Below are 21,408 nucleotides of genomic sequence, written 5' to 3'. Positions count from 1 at the left end.
ACTTCAGGGCTGTTGCACAGCAACCGACGATCAGGTGCACATTTTTGTCTAACCATGAAGGCAGATGAAAGGAGATATCTTGTGGGAATAATGACAATGCCAACACCAACTCTCTGCATCCCTCTCTGTACTCGTGGGATTGGGGATAATTTCCAAAATAGAGTATCTGTAGCCTGTTTGTTACTCGTGTAGGACCCCATTTTATAAATCACATGCTCATGTGAATGTCTGAATATGCCAGGAAAACTGACTTGGTAGAGATTCATTTTCTCTTTGATCCCACAGTCTGACCTAGCTACTTGTCACATCGCCAACCCGCCCTCTCTTCTCCTCCAACCTCTGTTGGCTAAGTCCTGAAATGGGTCCCATCCTAACAAGAACTAAACATTCTAGATTCCATTCCTTTTCCTTCCTAGCTACCTGCTTAATCCCAGAGGCTCCTCCACCCTAAACTCTATCAGCGCTGCTCCAACACTGCCAACTGTCTGGACAATGGAATTCCCAGCTTCCCACTCCATACTTGTTTCCTGATCACCTGTTAGTCGGTAATGAGGAGAATAAACAACAGTCACCAGTTATGAAGTGTCTGCAACACGTCAGGCAGGAACGTGGTAGAAGTTCCACACACACAATTTACTCAGCCCAACAACCTACAAATTATATTGCTTTGTGCCCTCATCTACTAATTCTATATCTATTTATTAAACCAATTTTTATTAGGTAGCTACTTTGATGAAGCTACTACAAAAGCTACTTTCAAAAGAGCACAGGATAGCAATGAGCAAGACAGGAGCCCTAGGCCAGTGAATGGACTGAAGATCTCGTAACCTGGTGGTCATCAGAGTTAAAATCTGAAACAAGTTTCTAACACCAAGCCCATGTTTTCCTCCTGTGTTATACTGGCAGCTAAGACCTCCCCAATGAAGTCAGCCCATTTTTTTTCATGCTTATGTATTTTGTCATCCACACCCCAGACAAATTCAGAGAACGCAGTTGCCTGCTCACTAATCAGTCTCCACCCTCCACTTCCTCCAGTTCCATGTCTCACTCCAAATATCAGCTCTCACTATGGAAATCTTAACTCCTCCACAAATTCTAAAGCCTTTAAATACTTAAAGCTTCAAAGTAAGAGTCTCCAATAAAGCAATATCTAAATTACCTCCCGTGAAACATCATGAAACATCAAAAAGCTAACTTGTGAATAAACATCTGCCCACAAGGCTGCTTCAGAACTTGCAAAATCCCCGAAGGAATATCGATTTCCATTAGCAAAACAGAACAAATATTTGGTTGCCCCATCACTTAGGAAAGCTATCAGATTTCATTTCATGTTCATTTTGCTTATGTATAAATAATCTGTCTCAAAAATGCACTTATAAAATTAACAGCATCCATCATAATTCTGCTAGCCCAACTCTATCTGTTAATAGTCCCTGAAATTCTTAGGGAAAAAAAAACTTTGTGAGAACAAAATGTGCAAAAGGAACACAAAATCTGCTGTCTGTGGCTGTGCTAATTTGATATCAATAGTTTTTGCCAACTGAATGGGCGTGTGCAAAGGCTACACTCAATGTGTCATTCTGTTCATCTTCCAAAATTGCCTTCAACAGCTGAAAACACAAAGTACTTCCCTGAAGTCTCTCACATTGCAAACCTCATAAACTGTTATGCAAATCACCTACAGGGAAACATCTCCCCAGGAAATACAAAGTATGCAGCTCAAAAGGATGAAAGAAAAACATTTTTTAAAACAATTATCATGGATTTTTTTTTTTTAATTCTGCAAAGCCAAGAAACATTCATTGCATCTTCAATTACTTACCAGTTTCAGGTCCTTAGAGGACAACTTTGTGAACCACTGATTATATTCCAGCGCAGCAATGATAGGTATTAGGTCCCTAGAAGCAAAAATAATAACATCAACAGGCTCTTACATCGTTACATCACCACTGTATTTTTAACCCACACCACCCAGCTTTAGCTGAAAATTCATACAATTCACAAACACAATATTCACACGAAATTATTCTGACACCAGACAACAGTTAAATTCTGTGACAAATTTTCAGTATGATATAAGCAGCATTACTCAAAATTGAAGTAAATTAGCTCTGGGGACCCTGATCCCTGCTTCCAAAGGAAAAGGAACTGGTAGTACCATTAATTCTGAGAACTTCCTTGCTCTGAGATAACTCGTATGTCTAATTCTGAGTTAATGCCTTTGGAGTGCTCTCTCATAAACTCTTTAACCATCAAGAACCTCATCTATTCTCTGGAGGAACAATTCATACTGCAGACAAGCACAGTGCCTGTCACAACAGGAAGCGGCCCCAGATGGACTGGAAGTGCTCAGCAAGCACTTGGTAGTTTGTATATTTCTTAGCAGTGATCACACCAAAGAGGCGGCCCAGGTGTAATTTCGTGTGGTGCTGCCCATGAGTTTCTAAGCCATAGGGCAAAGCTGTATGCCTGAGAAATCAGCCTCCACTCCACCATTAGCCACAGCACCTCCCAACACATCCTCCAGGGCCTCAAGACAGAAAGCGGACAACTGCTGCCTCATCTAACAGGCCATTTCACCATCAGAAGTGCTCTACACAGCTCTGCTCAGTTATGAAAATCTGTGACCTTCACTGTCTGAGTTGCCTGTCCTCTGCTCCACCCCAGCCCATCCATACTGGCACCTGTACATAGCATTTAGTTCCCTCTAACACTATGGTTTGCTGCTTAAGCACCCACCTCCCACTACACCACACTTCAGATCCCCTGCAAACCCAGCCTCTCTTCAGTTCTGTGGCTTCAATGAAGCTGTACTGCATCTGTCCCGTGTGATACGCGGCAGGTATTCCAATTGCTACTGAAATAGAAATTAGAGCCAGAGGTGGAAAGGGAGCTGAGCACCACTACCTGACAGTTTCAGGTTACCAGGACCCTACACTTTGCTCCTACATAATCACATTTAAATCTCAGATGAAGTGAGCCTGGGCCAAGGATTGGTAAATCCGGTCCTGGCCAGACCTGACGATCCAAGTGTGCTTTCCTCAGACATCCTTTAAAAGGGGAAACAAGCAGCTTAGCACAGGAGTGGGAATTACAGGCACACATCTCCACACGCCAGGGTGGCTACTCACCTATCTCTTTATATTGCCACTTATGACTTTTTTAAAAAGTTTTAGATTTAAAAGAACACAACTCTTTGCACAGCCGTTCTTGATCTCTCCTCTCTCTGTGACCAGGACAAGTCTGTGCATCTCTCCCTGTGGCCCAATGACAGGATGCAGCTTTGCAGCAGTGAGCTCTATGTTATAACAGAGGCCACACCCACACCACTCACAAGTCCCCTCACGTGCAGACTGACAGCAACGCCATCTTCCCACATCTCCTTGCAGATTCAGAGTTAGGTAGTGACTGAACCTCAGAATCTCATCAGGGTGCAAGCTGCACTGTCAGATGGTCTGAGCTAAAACAGTTGCCTTTTGTCACAGATGAAATCACGCACATCATTAGTACAATCAAACGAGTGAATGCAGCAGGTCATCCTTGCAGACCACCTGCCAAACTCTTTAAAGAATATCTTGGTGAAATAAAATATAGAACAAATCCTCAATGACACCTGAAATGTTTATGGATGACTATTAAATTTTAAAAATACACAATATTGTGTATAGCAGCAGAATTTGTAATAGTCAGATTTTGAAAACAATTTAAATGCCTATCACCTGAGGAATGCATGAAAAAAGATGTGGTATGTTTCTACAATGGAATACTACTCAGCCATAAAGAAGGATAAGGAGAGACTTTTAGAGGTAAATGGATGCAACTTGAGACCATACTCATTAGTGAAATATATAAGATACATATGTAAACATCATATCGTCTCACTAGTGTGAGAAGCTGAACAACACATGTATATGTGTACATATATGTATATTTTAAAAGTTAAGGTAATTATACTACTGATTTCTCTGAGTTCACTGAAGAGAAAGATCTGTCTTGGTATTGTTCGAACAACTGCAAGCAGATGTCTTGTGCTCTGGGTGGAAGATTTGGGAATGACAGTGCACAATTGTTACCCATGATTGACGTGTTTTGAAACTTTGTTGTAGTTTTTTCTTCTTTTTCTTTTTATACTTGAATAAAATGGATTTTAAACAATTAAAAATAAAAAATAAAAATACACAATATTCTAAGTGTACATTTGTGTGATGTACTCTGTGGCTGTAATTAATAAAAACTACATACAAAATGATAACCATAAATGCTCACAAGTACAGTGTCATTTAGAAGAAGGAAATGTTATAAGGACGGTTTACCAAAGTGTTAAACATTAGCAGTATTACTGCATTTCTTCTAACAACACTTTTGTGTGATTTTTTTGAAATTTTCCATGATTCATATTCATAATGTAATAGGATTATACATTAAATGTTCCTATTTTGGGTGTAAATAAAATTTCACTAGGGAAAAACCTGCCCATGGAAACGATGGAGACTTAAGCACACTACCATGGTTTGCCATGTTTCTATAAATCAGGTTGCTGTCTAGGCTTCTGGGTGTTTACAACAGGAGGAGGTGCTCACGTATCTCACTTCAGTAAATAAGCACTAGGCTGGAGAAGGAAATTCTGAGAGTAGGAGAAGTGGCAACAGTAGCTCTATTTTCTCGGCTCCACAGTGGCTGGAGCAGAACTAATGAGTGGGCGGGGCCAGCCTGAAGGTGCCCTCAGGACACAGCCTGTGGCAGCCCCCAACACAGAGCTTGTGAGAGGCAGGGGTTAACCAGGTGGGGAGAAGGGGACAGTCCCAGTGATCGGGGTCTGGGCATAGGAAGGCACAGGAGCCTGAAGGTGCCCAACAGGTCCTTCTGTTCACACAGTCAACAGGTGCTGGGCAATGTGCATGAATCACTGGGCCTGATGCCATAATGGACACAGGGCATATCCCTGCCTGTGATGCTGCTGGATTGGCACTACCTAACAGGAGACTCAGCGGGAAAAAGCAACCAAGACAGAATGAAGGGAGCCCTGTGGAGCAAGGGGAACACAAGGCCCTGTGGGTGAGAGAAAGGGTGCTGCTCAAAATGCCCACTCCAGGAAGGCCTCTCCTGGCAAGGCCCTGGGCCCCAGAGGCGAGGGGAGTGAGACACACACCCTCAGCAGAAGAAACTGGTAGAGGAGAAGGTATGACCTTAGGACATCAGTTTAGATCTGACACCACAAGCATATTCATAGATGAAGAGAACAGATAAATCAAACTGCAGCAAAATCAAAAACTTTTGCTCTACAAAAGCATCTGGTAAGAGATAATAAGACAAATATTGAGAGACACTATTTATAAATTCCAGACAAAGGATTTATATCCAGAATGCACAGACAGCTCTCAAAACTCAGCCAAAAAAAAAAAAATACTCTAATGTTTTAATGGGCAAAAGAGGAAATAAGTACTTCACCAAATAACCCTGTCCTCCTGAAAATGAGATCTAACTGGAAAAGCATCAGCATAGAAAGCCAGAGATCAAAAATGCCAGCCTCTTGCTGCCACCAGTATTCTCTATAAGCCAGGTAAGGTAAGGACAGGCTGGCTGGGGCTGGCAATCTGGACCTCTACTGTTCAAAGCTAAGGATTTTCCAGTTAGGTCTTATTTTGGGGTGAAATGTGGAAGATGAACACATAGCACATAAACACGTGAAAAGGTACTTAATTAGCCACTGAGGAAATTTGATTTAAAGCTAAAATAAAATGCTACCACTCACCTATTGAGTGGCTATAACTAAAAAACAAAGAGGTTAAAAACGCCAATCTGGCAACTGTTAACAAAGACAGGGGGTAATGGGAATGTTCAGTGTGTTCTTGATGAAAAGACCACATTGATTTGCCACTAAGTTTACCAAGCATGGTTATGTGACCCCGTGCCTCCACCCCTTAATAATCACCCAAGAGAAATAAAATTTATGTTTAGATATAAATTTAAATGTTCATATTTATAAAAGCTACGTTCATAATTGCGAGAAATGGGAAACAACACAGATGTCCCTCAGGGATGGCACATGACTCTCAGAGCGAGTTAGCAAAGGTCGACCTCAGCCTGCACCTCCATCATGTCTTGGAAGGTCCCCACGGAAGCCAGCTGCTCTGCAGTGAGAAGTCTGGGCCACACAGACAGGCCATGTCTAGGCTTCTCAGCAGAGGGCTGGCACCAGCCACAGGCGTGGGAGTGGGGAAGGCCACATTGTGAGTCATGATTGTTCTTGCTGTGGACCATTAAGCTCGAAGGATTTATCACAGAGGAACAGACACCCAGAACATTTACTATCTAGAAATAAGATTTGACAGCTATGCTAAGAATGCATGATTGTAGGGAAGGTAGCCATAAAATGTTTATCAGCAGAGAAATATTTCAGAACGCTAATTTCTGAAATAGTTAGTGGTGGGGTGCATCAGTGGGAGAAGCTGGTGGGATGCAGGCAAGATGCGCTCTCCTCTGAGAGAGGTCTGGGCAACGGGGAGGCTGCCAGGACTAGAGCAAGGGACAAGGCAAGAACAGAAAGCCTTCCATGTGGCCTGCAGAGGTAATAAAAGTATGCTCGCCTTCAACATAAAATTATAAAGAGACACAAGGACTGTTGGAATAATTATTAAGAATGGGTGGGGTAGAGGAAAAGGAAAAATCTGCAGTGGAAAATTGGTCTGTGAAAGGCTTCTAAGGAGAGGCAGTAGCCTATTTCTTGACCTAAGTGGTGGACACAATAGTCAAATTTACAATTGTTTGCATCCGGGCACGCATCTGCACACTCTTCTCTAAGGAGACAAGTACGAGAGCAGTTTTAGCAGCACTGTTCACAGAGCACAGTTAACCAAAATGTCTGACCAATGGTAGAAGACAGATTGTGGACTGTTCACACGAAGTTCCAAACAGAAGCACAAGTGAATGGAACACCATATAAAGCCTCGCTGTCTTTGTGTTTACCACCTCTCAATCTGGCTAGAATATGCAGAGAATGAGCTGCCAGTCCAAGCAAACCAAATGCCCGGGAAGCTCACTGGCAAACACTCACGTGGAAGTCAAGGTCTGAACTGACACTTTGTGAACATCGGTCAGCGTGACAGGACCAGGGATGAGGAAGATTCCATTCCTCCTACCATGGACAGCTTCCCGAGCCAGGAAGGATCAAAATCTGAAGCAATCCCACACATGGAAAACATATAAAATCACTCGTAACTAATTTCTGAGACTTGGTTTTCCTGGATGGCTTTCTTGACACACAGGAATAAGTGAGCACATAAGAAGACCTTGGATAAGTAATTAGCCATTCATGCAGGCCTCCCTACTTTCGTGTTGACTACATTTTCTTGAATCTTCCTGTGGGCTTCTCACTCATGTTTTTACGAAGTGCTGCTGTCACATGAACTGATTCCCCTCATGGTAGAAAGCGGTAATGGCTTCTTAAGTTCATGACATTCCAGTATGTTTCACCTTGACCACCTAAGAGATTCTTAAACATGATGTGATCCAGGTTTTAGAATAAAGTTAGCCTAAAGAGTCACACAACGGCTTCGGGTGTGCCTCCCTGAGTCCTAGCTGTGTAACATCCTTCTGCACACTTTCACAGGTAACTTCTGCCACTTTCTTCATTGGGAAGAGAGCACATTTCAAGACTGAACTCTGAGAAAAAACTGCAAGCTCAAGGAGAGTTGAGGCACTGAATACTCATGGACACTGTTCTGGATGTAAATGTATTATACACAGGGTTTGTTTTCTGTTTATCCCAGTTGTTGACTGGGGGTTGTAAAAAACTTGAGGTTCATATTTCTCATCTCAGTTGACATGCCTGTGTACATAGGCTAAACCTTTTCTTCAAACTCAAGTTTACCTCTTACACTTGTCCACAGAAAAGGCCCTCACAAAACTGGAAACATAAGAACATCACAGAAAGGATTGCGAGCTAGTTTCTAGAAACCCCAAATTTAATGTAGGGCTCTTGCAGATTTCATTCTTTTTCTTTTACTGAAGAGGAACCCTTACTTTATATAGCTGCTGATTTAAACAGAGGGCAAGCCTTTTAGTATGTGAACCAAGACATCATTGCATGAACACTTTTTTGCACTACCATAATGTGCTGTAAATGTATTAATCCAAATACATTAGTAAGCCCGGGATGGGGATGTTAACTCCTCCTGACAAATGAAGATTCCGAGGCACACAGCCTGTTAACCACTGTGCTGTCACCTCACATGGCTGTGCTGCTTGCCATACTGCTAAAAGTCTTCAACCTCTCCTAGAGAAAACCCTCTGAAGAATTTCAAATCAAAGAATCAATCCTCGTTCATTACATTTAACCAATCACTTGATTACTGATTTTAAAGGTGATACTAAGCTATATCTGAAGTGATTTCTCAAATGACATGAACCTCTTACTACCCTGAACATTAAAAAATAAACTGCTAAGCCAGGTGTGGTGGTCCATGCCTGTAGTCTCAGCGGCTCAGAAGTCTGAGTCAGGATTGCTTGAGCCCAGCAGTACAAGGCCAGTCTGGAAAATACACTAGGATCCATGTCTTAAAATAGTTCTTAAATTTAAAAATAAATGATTTATATTTGGAGCCTATTTGAAAAATTGAAAGCGCAAAAAACAAAGTTGGCAAGACATTTAGAGTTCACAAATCTTGCCAAATTCTTCAGATTCTGTAGATGCCAGACAATGTATTGAACTAGCAGTTCTAACCCTATCTTTCTGATCTGAATGGACTCAAAGGAATTTCCTTTTGCCAGTTATTATTTTCAGGCCAGATTTCCCTTCTTACTCACTTTCTGATGCCTGTCATCACTGTGAAATTTTAAAACACTCTGACTTTTAAGTAGTGTGAAATATGCCAGGCAAGTGTTAAAGAACAAAAAATAAATGACATATTTGAAAGAAGTCTCACAAGCTCCACAATCAACAATATACGAAAAGCACAAATACAGAGAGCAATGATTCAATGAACAATATCTGGACTGTTTTCCGCATGCCCACAAACCACAGCAGGGAGGATCTACCCTTAATCTTTCAAACATTTAAAGATTCAATAGCTCAGGCCGAAACAAAATATCTTGCCATTCTTCCTGCTCTACATACACACACCAGGGTAGGCATACTCTCCTGAAAAAGCTGCTACACTCCAGTCAGAGCATGGTCATTGTCCTACTGCATCCCCTTTGTAACCTTTCTGGGCATAATTTAGACTCCTCCCTTTGAATCTAATTTGAAAACGGGAGATAGAGAGCTTTAAAAATTACAAATGTCATGAATTAGCTACTGCTTCCTGGCATTCTACTTTATATTAGACACGTGTCCTATATCTTATTAATTTACTAGCAAGGCAACTCGGCAACTCTCCTAAGGCTGTGACTTCTTGAAACAGTTCATATATGTTCAGGAGTCTAAAGGGGTGGTCTCTGAACTTTCTGATAATTCCTAATCACAAAGTATTTTGAGTACCTTCCAAATATATGCTTACCTATAAATTATATTAATGTGCTAATGTACTATACTCAGTTTAAAACACAAACAAATTGGATGAGAAAAAAATAAATAAATAAAAACAAGTCCTACTGTTAGCTCCCCATTAACAAGAGATCGCTAGCTTTGTACCCAGGCTGGAGACCACTCCTCTATAGAAGCATTTAGAGATGGAAACAGAAGCCCACATACCAGATTTTGTACTAACAGCAGCATTCAAAAGGGAGTAAAGAAATGGGGCTTCAATTAGGCCAAAGTGACACCAGTGCCCTTAGGACAACCCTGCAGAACATAATCCCTGGTCAGAATTACTTCCTGATGGTGTCATGCTCAGGGACATCACCTTGATGAGCAAGGACTATGACAACACAAAAGCAGAATCGGCTGACAGGGCTCTCTCTCTCTCTCTCTCTCTCTCTCTCTCTCTCTCTCTCTCTCGCCAAATTCAGACTCAATGATGCATGCCATCCAGTCTCCTGAGGATTGATGAGATTAGTTCCTCTTAAAAATCTTCCAACAACAAGAGACATCGATGCATTTAAAGCTGTATATTCTGTTTTCCTCAGCACTGCTGCCTCTCCCTCACTGTCCTCTGTCACTTTACATTACACAGCAATTACATTTCTAACACACTGCCTCCCCGGCCTTTGAAAGTTCCCATGAGGCATATATAACATGGCTCTGTCACTCTAGATCTCTTGTTGGGCTGAGGACACCTATGCCAAAATAAACTGCAAGAACAGACTTAAATAAAATGTTGAAACCTATAAATAACTGAGCATTTTTCTAAGCAAACCCTAATTACGATTCTTCTCCAGAGACTATGAGGATGGATCCAGCGTGAACTCTGCCAACCCAAAACCTGGATACCTAGTCAGCAGCAACAGGTGCCTGGCTTGACATTCAGGATGGATGGATGGATGGATGGATGGATGGATGGATGGATGGATGGATGGAAATAAGGATGAAAGACAAGGGGGTGGGAAGAGAAGAGGAGAGGGGAGATTTTTAAAAATCACAACATTTAAGTTACTTATAAATCTATTATGAAGCAACTAGAGAGGCCATCAAGGTTTTCCTGAGTCAGTAAAAGTGGCAGAACCAGAAAACAAGACCAGCAACCAGCTGCCTGATGGGTCATGGTTAGTATGGTGCAGAGCTTCCCCATCTCCCAGTGCACCACTGATCTGTGAGAAGGAGCAGACTCTAGACAAATGAGAAGGAAGGGCATTGTAGGACCTCTGCGATAAGAGAGGTCCTACAAAGCCACTGCTCTGTCCACACAGCTGCACTTTCCTCCAGACCATTTCCTCTGTGTGATGCCATCACACACTGGGGGTGCAGTCTTCTACTCTGTGCTTCCAATGACAAAGTTGTTCCATGATTTGGAGGGTGCTGAGGGCTTAGTGAGAGGATAGCACTTTGGGGAGAGATGAAACATTTGGGATGTAAGGTCTAGCAGGAGATGCTGAAGTCACAAGGTGTGTTTTGAAAAGGAACGTGGGACCTCATCTACTTTTTTCTCTTTTTTCCTTGGCTATCATGGGTGGATTTGTTCTGCCACATGTGCCACCACAATGTGCCACTTTGTCACATACCCAAACCCGAGGGACCAACTGATCAATAACTGGAACATCAAGAACTATGAGTCACAATAAATCCATTCCCTCTGTAAGCTGATTATCTCAGTATTTTGTTACAGTGAGGAAGGCTCACTAACACAGTTGTGAAAGCCACAGCCAGTGCTCCCTGTCCCCAGACCTCTAACTGTAACATCAGCCACTCACATAATCCAAGTCACCCACTGAGGATCTAAATGGTCCTGGGCAAATGGTGGTTTCTACTGCTGAGTATAAAAAAGACAATGACCAGGGCAAGGAAACTAAAAAAAAGATGTGGAGTTGTATAAGCATCCAGAGAAGATCACCCACTGAGCAAGACAGGGCGAAGCATGCCACTGAGGAAATAAAAGCTTGCTTGAGCATGTGTTCAAAAGTGTCAGTACATGCAACATGATGGGCTTTCTATGGGTAATCAACCTTGAACTTCCAGGATTCTGGTCTGCTCCCCGGCACTTTCCCTGAAAGTTGTTTACTCTTGGACACCAGTGTGACTGCAGAGTATCAGAACGTGCAACATGAGTAAATATAGTCCAGCCCGCGGGGAACGTTCTCTCCAGCAGCACTGACAGGTGTAAGAGCTGTTAGGAATGGATACTTCCTCCTGTGGGTAACCAGCAGGGGTGGGGAGAAATAGCCGGCCTAACCCCCGCACGTGTAGGCTGCCACTGGGACTCTCCCATGGGTATCTAGCACAGGCGGGAAGAAGCAGCAGCCAGACCAGACCCTACAAGTCTGCTGGCCACCATCCCCTTCAGGGACCTGCAGTCTGCACTGGCCAGGACCAGCCAGTCACACCTTGGAGAAGCGGTGAGAATCTAGAGAAGTCCGCCATTCACCCCACCACTTCCCCAGAAACCTAGGTTAGGAGAAACCCAGATTCCTGACTTATTCCCAATACTGTGAACGGGCAGCCAATGTGGGAAACAATTGGGACCCCACAATCAGCTTGTCCAGATGAACCCAGGAAAATACCAAGAAAAAGGAACCAAAGGTGATCTCTGGTCTCCAGCCCAAACAAAACAAGTCCAGGAAAAATGGACATGCAGAAACTAAAAGTCACACATCTGAAATTTCTGGAATGGTGGCAACTCAAGAAAGAAACTACTTCATGAGGCCAGATCATATCTGAAATAATATCTCAGGTAAAAGAAGAAATGACAAACATAATAAAAGGGGTTTCTGAGCATATCTAAAGCAGACATAGATTTTAAAAAGAGAGCATAGAAGGAAGGAAATCTTGAACAAACGATACAGAGAAGAATTGGAATGCATGAAGCAGACTCACAGAGATACCCAGACAATTAAAATTAAAAACTCCACTAAAAGCTGGCAAAACTGCTTGAAAGAAATTGAAAGATAGACTTTCAAATCTTCAAGATAGGATGGCAGTTTGCAATCATGAAAGGAAAGATTTCTTAAAAATAACAAGGAACTAAGAAATAACAACTCAATGGCTACAAGATCATGCATCCAAAAATAATTTAAGAGTGATACATGTCAAGGAAAAAGCAGACATGAAGAGGCTATTTACAGAATAACAGAAAACTTCCCAAGCACGGGCAAAGGATCTGACACACAGATAAGTGCAGCATATAGAATCCCAACTAGCCATAACCAAAATAAATCTACACCCAGACATTTAATAATCAATAACCCAGAAATTTAGGCCAAGAACACAATGTTAAAGGCTGTTAAAGAAAAAGATCGCATGTAAAGGAAACCTATCAGAATCACAACAGATTTCTCACACCAAACCATCAATTCAAGAAGTTTGTAGTGAACTATTTCAAATTCTGAAAAAAACTATTTCCAACCTGAAAAAAAAGAGACAACTTACAACCTATAGTTTTGATGTACCCTGCAAAACTATCTTTCAAAATTAATAAAGAAATAGGATACTTCCATGACAAAAAAACAACTGAAGGAATTCATGACCACTAAACCAACCCCACAAAGAGTACTGAAGGACACTCTAGAGAGAGATAAAAATGACCACAGTCCCAGGAAGAGCAGCAGGGTGGGATTACTGAGAGGGGGAGACTGAATGGAGGGGAAAAGTAGGGAAATAACAGCAATAAAAAACCACGGCCGAGGCAAACTGCATATTGGCTGTAACCATTAATGTAGATGGCCTCAACTCAACAATAAAAAGAAAGGCAGAGTGAAGCAAGAAGCAATCAATATGCAATATACAAGAAACACATTAACTCAAAAGGAGATTCATAGACTGGAAAAGGAGAGAAAACAATGCTCCATGTGGCAAGAAACCAGAAAAAAAAAAGCAGGGGTAGCTCGCCCATCAACCACAGAATGGATAAGAAAGGTGCAGCACTTTTATAGGATGGAAAGCTACTCAGCTATAAAGAAGGATAATCACAGGCTCTGTAAGTAAATGGATGCAACTTGTGAGCATGCTCTTTTGACTCACACAGGTGAATATCATGTCATCTCCATAGTATAAAAAACTGAAGGAGTTGGGGGGATCCAAAATGTACCACAGATAAAAAGTGAAAAGGGAAGAAACATCTAAAAAGGAAAAGTGGTTACCACTATTAATTCCCTATTATCTTGATTTAAATCCTATATGATTTTCATTGTCTTGTTTTGATGGGCTTGATTCGGTTTTGTTTGGTTTGATTTTACTCTATCTGATAGCATGGGCACCTATTTCAAAGATAATAAAATATATGATGGCAATGATCACTGATTTCCTATTATCTTGTTTTTGAAGTCCTGTATCACTTTCATTGTTTTGATTGGTTTTATTCTGTTCTGTTTTGTTTGATTTTATTAGCTCTGATGGTATGGGCAGTTATTCTGAAGATAACAAGAGGCACTGTGGTAGCCATTATTGATTTCCTATTATCTTTTCTTGAAGTCCTATAGCACTTTCACTGTTTCATTTTGATTAGCTTTATTCTGTTTTATTTTGTGGTTTTAATCTCTTTAAAAAAGAATGGATGCTTCTTACTATGGTAATAAATGCAATGATGAGAAAAGGTAGAATGAAAAAGTAAAGGTTGATACTGGCCAATCATGGAACTTTCTTATTGACTATGTGAAATGACAACCTTCTAGGGGGAAGCCTGGCTAAATATCAAGTTCAGTTCTAATTCCAGCACTTGGGAGGCTGAGGCAGGAGGACTGCTATGAGTTCAAGATCAACCTGAGCTACACATTGAGTTCAGGTCCAGCATGAACTACAGTCTGAGATCCTGTCGCCCCTCTCCCCCCCCCCAAAATCAAGTTCAGGGTTATCTATATGTGAATGAAGGCAGCATCTCATTTCAATAAATATAAATGATAAAATTGCTTGCTTATATCTAAATTATGTTCAAAGCCCATTTAATGTCTCATCCCCCTTTACACCTCCAATTTATCTAATTCTACTTTTCTCTCCTTCATAATTCACACCCAAAGGAGAAAATATCAGTATAAATTTTTATAAAACCTCTCAACCTCAGAGAAGAAACTGCACCACGCATAAATTATATATCACTGAATCTTTCCACATGCCTGTACTGCCTGAGTCTAGAAGGACTCCTTTCTGGAGAGGTATGCTCAGACTTGTACCACACAGAAATGCCCATGCGAGGTAGATATGGGGATGCAACCCTGTAATCCCAGCACTCTAGGATGCTGAGGAAGGAGAATCACGAATTCAAGCCCAGTTTAGGTGACTTAACAAGGCCCTGTCTTGGGAGGAGGGGGGGGACGACAACACTTTTTTAAAGGCCCAGGGATGTGGTTCTTTATGGAGGCCTAAGTTCAAGCCCCAGAACTGAAATGAAAGAAATAGAGAAAAAGATGGAGAGGAAGAGATTCACCCAATGTAATTTTTAATTATGTAAATATATAGTTGTCCTTCTTACATATCCGTGACCCCATCCATGGATTCAACAAAGGATTAAAAAAAATAATAGAGAAAAAATTATGTCTGTCTGGAACATACACAGAGTTTTCTTGTCATTATTTTCTAAAAACTGCAATATAACAACTACCTGCAATAGCATTAACATTACTATTAGGTATCATATGCAAGACAGAAATGACTTAAAGTACAGGGGAGTATATACCGGGGTTGAAAGCAAACACTATGTGTCACTTTATGGAACTGATTTGAACAGCCATAGATCTTGATACTCATGGGGTCTGGCACTAATCCTCAGGGACACCAAGCAATGACTGCAATCATCCCACAGTGGAGGTGCCTGGCCTATAGCAGAGGTCTGCAAGCTACGCCCCATGTACCTATCTGTATAAATATGGTTTTATTATAACACAGTCACTCTCATTCATTGACAAGTTATCCAGAGCTGCTGGTTTCACATTACAATGAAGAGTCAACGACACAGATACTCCTCAACTTAGAATGCATTACTTTCCAATAAGCCCATCATAAACTGAAACTACCCTAAGTCAAAAATGTGTTTGCTGGGTGCGGTGGTACACACGTAATCCCAGCATTTAGGAGGACTGCTGCCACAAATTTGAGAGCAGCCTGGGATAGTAATAGCAACTTTGCACTACAAAGTGAGACCCTGTGTCAAAAACGAAAGTGTTTAACACACTTAACCTACCAAACATCACAGTGGAGCAACGGTATCTGCTGCTTCTCCTTGTGGGTGCCAGAGCTGCTCTAGAGCTGTAACTCACAGCTGCTGTCCAGCGTGAGAAGAGAATATCAGCTGGCACTGTAGCTCAGTGAAGAGCACATATTCATGGGGGCCTGGATTCAAGTCCGAGTACCAAGGAGGGGCAGGGACTGACAAAGAATCATAGCACATACCGCTAAGTCTGAAAAAAACAAAGATCAACACTCAAAATTTGAAGTCTGGTTTCTATCAGACAATAGACTCAGAGGGCTGACAAGGTCAAGAGTCTCTTTATAATGAGACTAAAACAAATAGGTCCTTCTCATTATCCTGCATTTGCATAAACATGCAAAAGCAGCAACAGGGGAACTGAGGGTGCATGAACAAAAACCAGGCAGAAGCACCAAGCTGATCTAGGAGTCACTGTATTTTCCACGCCACACTCTCAGAGTGTTTTTAGTCAAATGTCAATTTTAATTTGGAATAGCCTTAGTGAACAAGAAAAATTACTCACTTTATGAAATCTAGGCACCTGAGTTGACACATTTTAAAACTCTGTATAATAAACTGGGAATGATATAAAAAATATTTCTTTTGCCCACCAAAAGGGTGGTTGTGTAATTCAAAGTACTTGTGTGATAGCTGAGGTTGTACAAAGAAACGGCTCCTTTTTTTTCATGGGATACCATGAAAAGATTGCTATTCAGAGTGGGGATTTGACAGACACTGCTCTATAATGTGCTGTGTTAGTCACTTCAAGGAAATCACCAGACTGATTAGTAAAATTATACTGATCAAGCAACACTCTGAACTTGGTAAACTTTTATTCAACACTATGACTTACACAGTCAGTTGTACTTAAGATTTTTTTTGAAAGGATTAATGGTGATACCTATTACGTGCCCCCCCCCCCTTTTTCTACTGTACACTAGAAAAAATTTTGGAAGCTGTGTATAACTCTGTAAACCAATATTTTATTAACTATCAATGCATAATGCTAGAAAACCATGCATGGCTAAAGCTCATTCAAGGAGTAATAGAGATAGAGAAATAAGTGGATTTTAATGTAGCAAAGTACAAAAACATTACTTAACATGGTTTCAGATTTTGCATTGCTATTTATCTTTAAGAAACCACTACTTACTGAGTTGTGATGAACTATGAGAGAATATCCATAAGTATATGTCAAAGATATTTTCTTTCCTAACTAGATGCTTATGTAAAACAAGGCTTTCTTTACATACTTCAATCAAAATAGCACCAAGCTGATCTAAGAGTCACAAGAGACCAGAAACAAGGAATTGTGAAAATCCAGCTGTCCTCTAGTTAGTCAAGTCAAACATTAAAGAGATCTACAGAAAAGCAAGCCAATGTCACATTTTTGCTTATTTACATATAGTTTATTCCCCATAAAAATGGTGTCTATGCTAGCATGTAGTGGTTTAGTAATGCTATCTTTAGAAGAAATAATAAATATTTCCCATTTGAGTTTCAACCCACACAATAAAGACCAATCATTCAAAGAATGGAAAAGGGACCTGGAACCAAAAACATCTAAACCTGATACTGAGGATGTAAATACTTACATCTGATTCCACAGGAAGTTTCTTTTTTTTTTTTTTTTTAAATGTAAAATACTTACAATGCACAATATTTTCCCTTTTTCTCTCTCAGTTCACTTTTTTATGAACTACACAGGAAACACCTTGCTTCAATTTGAGAATAAGAAGATTCTTACATACAGAATAAACAACTCATGGCAGGGGAAAATTGCCTGCCCTGCAAAAAGAAAGCAATTTTGACCCAGAATCAAAGGCTGAAGCCCAGGAGCCACAGATTCTGACACAGCCAGGCCTGCCACTCCGGCATGGGAGGACCCCGGCCATGCAGAGAGCAGTTGAAACCTCCTAGCCTGCAGCCTCCTCGCCCTGGTCTGCTGCTTTGAATGCTCCAGGGAGCCCACTGATATGCTGCCTCTCCTGCCAGGTAGGCGGAAACATCATTTGAAATAGTTATTTTGGGGGACGAGACGCTGATGCTAAGCAGCAGCAGCAGCTACAATTCTCTGTGAATTCCAGGTGTCCAGTGACATAAAACATACTGCTAAAAGCTCAGATTTCTCTCAATTCTGAACAGGGACAAAAGATTTATTGTGCTGGGGCCACCATGGTGGGCGCTAGGTGCCCACCTATGGAAAGAGTGGAGGGTGAAGGGACAGAGTAGATCAGGTTAAACAGGCAGAGCAGAGGCTTTGGAGCAGGGCCAAGGCTCAGTGTGCCACGAAGCTAAGTAAATCTGACAGGTCTGCTCCTGCCGAGAGAAAAGGGAACTGAACGTAGACCTTTCTCCGGGACCTCTGTCACAGGCCTTCGGACATCAAGATCATAAAACCTGAAAAAGCCTCTCAATTTATCTTGTGTTAGATAAATTGTATCCACATCCTATTTGAAATATAATTCAGTCATAAAGTTAATCTATGCTGACAATCAAGGAAGCAAGACAAATGCAAAACAGTAGACAATACCATATGCAGATTTTTAACATGTAACTTGTTTCATGATTTTCGTATTAGTATCACATGGCAGATATTGGCAAATCTGACTTTTACCAATACTGTATCTACATAATTATCTGAACGATTTCCCAATTCATAAAGAAATCTTGAATTGTTAGGATTTCCTCTTAAAATGTAATCCTAGAAATAATGCAATAAAATAGTAATTGGTAAAACTAAACTATATTTCATATACAGAGGAGATTAAAAAGATTTTGCAAGCCAGTGTAAGAATCTAAGAATTATACTTATTACCACAGAAAATTCAGCAGTTTCTAAATATGAACAGATGCACCTCCAAAAAGCTATCTACAGTGATAAACATTTCTGCAACTATTATTTGAACAGTAAAATCCAGAGATTCTTATATTCTCCTGATTCCCCTTACAAAAGGATTTTCTGGAGGTCAAGGACCTCAGAGCTGTAGTTCTTACAATGAATTTAGAAGACAGGAAGAAAGGAAACCAGAATGGGCTTACCTGTGGTCAAGGTGACTGAAGTCTTGTAAATTCAACTCCCTGGTGTCTTGAGTTAGATAAATTGTATCCACATCCTATTTGAAATATAATTCAGTCATAAAGTTAATCTATGCCGACGATCAAAGAAGCAAGTCAAATGCAGAAAATTAGACAATACCATATGCAGATTTTTATGTAATCTGGGGAAGAAACATGTTAAGCAAAACATGAATATAGAAGGCAGAAGGAGAGAGGAAAGGAGAGAGGAAGGGACAGAGAGGCAGAGACAGACATTAGACTATTCCCCAGGTGCGTCTGGGGGCATGCACACGTACACAGACATCCTTACCCACTGCACTTCTTCTCGGTATGAAAATCCAAGCCAGTCACAGACACAGGCATACATCTGAGAAAATCCACCTAACACATAAAACAAAAATGTTGCAGTCTTGACCAAGTCTTCAGCAAAATGATTCTTAAATAAAAACGTAAAAGCTTAAATATGGCTACTGTGGACAAGGCTGATTATCCTTTCTGTTTGGGGAAAAAGAAGATTCTTCCCCATCCTGTAGTGAGCAAACAGCAGGATGCGATTCAACTTAAATATAGGACTTTTGCCCACCAATCTCAAGTCTGTGCAGTGCTAATTACACCTTGAAACTAATTGCACCTTTACAGTAGCATACTGGGAACAGAACTAACTTCCAGGCAGGGGTCATCACAGCAAGGCTGTTTACCATTCTAGGGTTTAAAACGCATGCTCACCACAGGGCCCCTGCTCAGCCACAGTCTGGCCATCCCACAGGGCCTGGAGACTGGCCAGACGCTCAGACGGCTCCATGGAGACCTTTTTCATTATTCTCCTGTAAGATCAGTAACAGAGTTCACAAGTGAAGTTTCTGGAATAGAACTAGAACTTTATTTAGCAATATACTCTTTTTTTAAAAAACAAAGATAAGTCCTATTCCAATCCTGGCAAGTATACTTCCATTATTTGAGTACCAGGGAGATGGAAAATCCATAAGAACTAAAACATTTATTTAACTTACCTTTGTAAACTAAAGGTATTTTAAAATGTAAAGTATTTTAAAATACTAAATGTATTTTAAAATGTCATTCACTTATTTTATAACATTGTGTTAGAATAGTCATAAAGCAGTGTATGCTACTTAATTATTTTGCTTATTACAAAAATATATTACTAATTCTCAAAGCATTTAGTACAAATCTAAGTCATCCCCAGTGCTGTGTGCAAAAAGCCACCACAAAACTACCCCCACAGTCCAGTGGCTATTTCTTTTACCCTTTCTTTACCTGACTACATTTCTACTGGGACTGAGACATGTCCAGCCCCTCCTTAGACCCCAAAAACACTCCCACACACACACAAAAAGGCAGGACAGAGAGGTGATTAAAAATGCAGCAAGACACCCCATGGTGTCATTATTCACAGAACTGACAGAATACAACTCAGCCCACAGGGTTACTGAAAGGGAAGGAGGGAGAGATGGGCAAGGGGACGAGAAGAGAAGCAAAGACAGAAGTCCTCCAAAGTCATCAGAATAATCTCAATAAGGTGATGCTGTCCCAGTGACCACACACTAATCGTTTAATGAACACTTTGTGAAATCATTCACTCACTCAAAAAGTTTATTAAGGATTAACTGAATGTCTGACCCATTTCCAGGTACGAGGCATACGGTCATGGACAAAAGAGACATTATTGTTCACAAAACTAGAAACCAATAAAGAGAAATGGTCAAATAAATGGGCGATGACGGAAGAGGTCTGTGAGAAGTACAAGAGTTCGGGAGGGGGAAGCCAGGGCACTTGGTGTTCTCTGCAGGAGGAACAGACCCTCTTCAATACACAGCACAAATTCAGGAACCCTTGCCCACATCTGGGACCAGATGTGTTCAAGCAGCACTAAAAATGTTTCAGACTTCAAAACATTTCCAAGTCAGGATGCTCAACCCAGCTACCTCTACTAAGGCCTAAACTAGGATAGCAGGAGATGAACAGGAAAAGCATCAGAGGAGCCCGGGCTGGGCCAGAAAGTTTCACATGGACAGACAGCAAGCCCGTGGAGAGGAGAAAGCTGGTGTAGACCAGATCTCAGCAGAGCTCACAGCAGTGGGCAAGGTGTGTTCTGGGTAGAGGGGCAACAGAAGGCCAGGAAGCAGGGCCCGGACTAGCCATAGTGATCCTGGCAGGGCAAATGAGGAACCTAAACATCACTGTCAGGCCAGTGAGGGGATGCAGGAAGGGGCGGGGCACTGGAAAAAACCGTGTAGGTGGGAACAAAACCAGGAAACAGAAGCAACTTGAGTACAAGGCCCTGCGGAGCCCTGCTGCAGTGAGGTACACGCATGTGTGGAAGCACTAGGCTGGTGAGCAGGGGATTCACTCCCGAGCCCTAAGCACCCACAGGTGTGGGGACAGGGACAGCAGTTGGCTACAGGCTCTCCAGGTGGGCAAGACAGAACCATGCAGTAGGCTGGCTGGATAAGAAACAGCCCAAGCATCTGTAGCCTGAAACCATGAAAAATCCAAATCCAGGGGCTTCCCAGGAAGGGACAGTGGAAAGACGAGGCTGTGGTCAGGGAAGGAGGACAAGCCACCATCACCCCACAGGGAGGGCTGTTCCAAGAGATGGCGAGGTCTGGGACATGGCTGCCAA

At 41.5% G+C, this 21,408-nt stretch overlaps 2 protein-coding genes across 9 annotated transcripts in view; one reads left to right on the top strand and one right to left on the bottom strand.

The window, feature by feature from the left end:
• The window catches only part of Carmil1 (capping protein regulator and myosin 1 linker 1), a 300,958-nt gene that overhangs the window by 137,708 nt on the left and 141,842 nt on the right, over positions 1–21,408 (bottom strand). For all 8 annotated transcript variants that reach the window (XM_063259966.1, XM_063259967.1, XM_063259968.1 and 5 more), the window contains 4 exons: positions 19,494–19,591; positions 19,078–19,148; positions 18,750–18,823; positions 1,823–1,898 (listed from right to left, as the gene is read on the bottom strand). In XM_063259966.1, coding sequence (XP_063116036.1) covers positions 1,823–1,898; positions 18,750–18,823; positions 19,078–19,148; positions 19,494–19,591 — 319 coding nt within the window. The remainder of the gene's footprint in view (positions 1–1,822; positions 1,899–18,749; positions 18,824–19,077; positions 19,149–19,493; positions 19,592–21,408) is intronic.
• The window catches only part of LOC100712642 (cytidine monophosphate-N-acetylneuraminic acid hydroxylase), a 378,296-nt gene continuing 374,270 nt past the window's right edge, over positions 17,383–21,408 (top strand). Inside the window, exon 1 of the mRNA XM_063259971.1 lies at positions 17,383–17,702. The gene's annotated coding sequence lies outside the window, so the exon portion shown is untranslated. The remainder of the gene's footprint in view (positions 17,703–21,408) is intronic.

The sequence above is a fragment of the Cavia porcellus genome, unplaced genomic scaffold (assembly GCF_034190915.1).
Source record: "Cavia porcellus strain 051 isolate PalLab524CR breed Dunkin Hartley unplaced genomic scaffold, mCavPor4.1 scaffold_13, whole genome shotgun sequence".
NCBI lineage: Eukaryota > Metazoa > Chordata > Mammalia > Rodentia > Caviidae > Cavia > Cavia porcellus.
The sequence above is the reverse complement of the archived record's forward strand: the minus strand, read 5'-3'. Positions and strand labels throughout refer to the sequence as shown.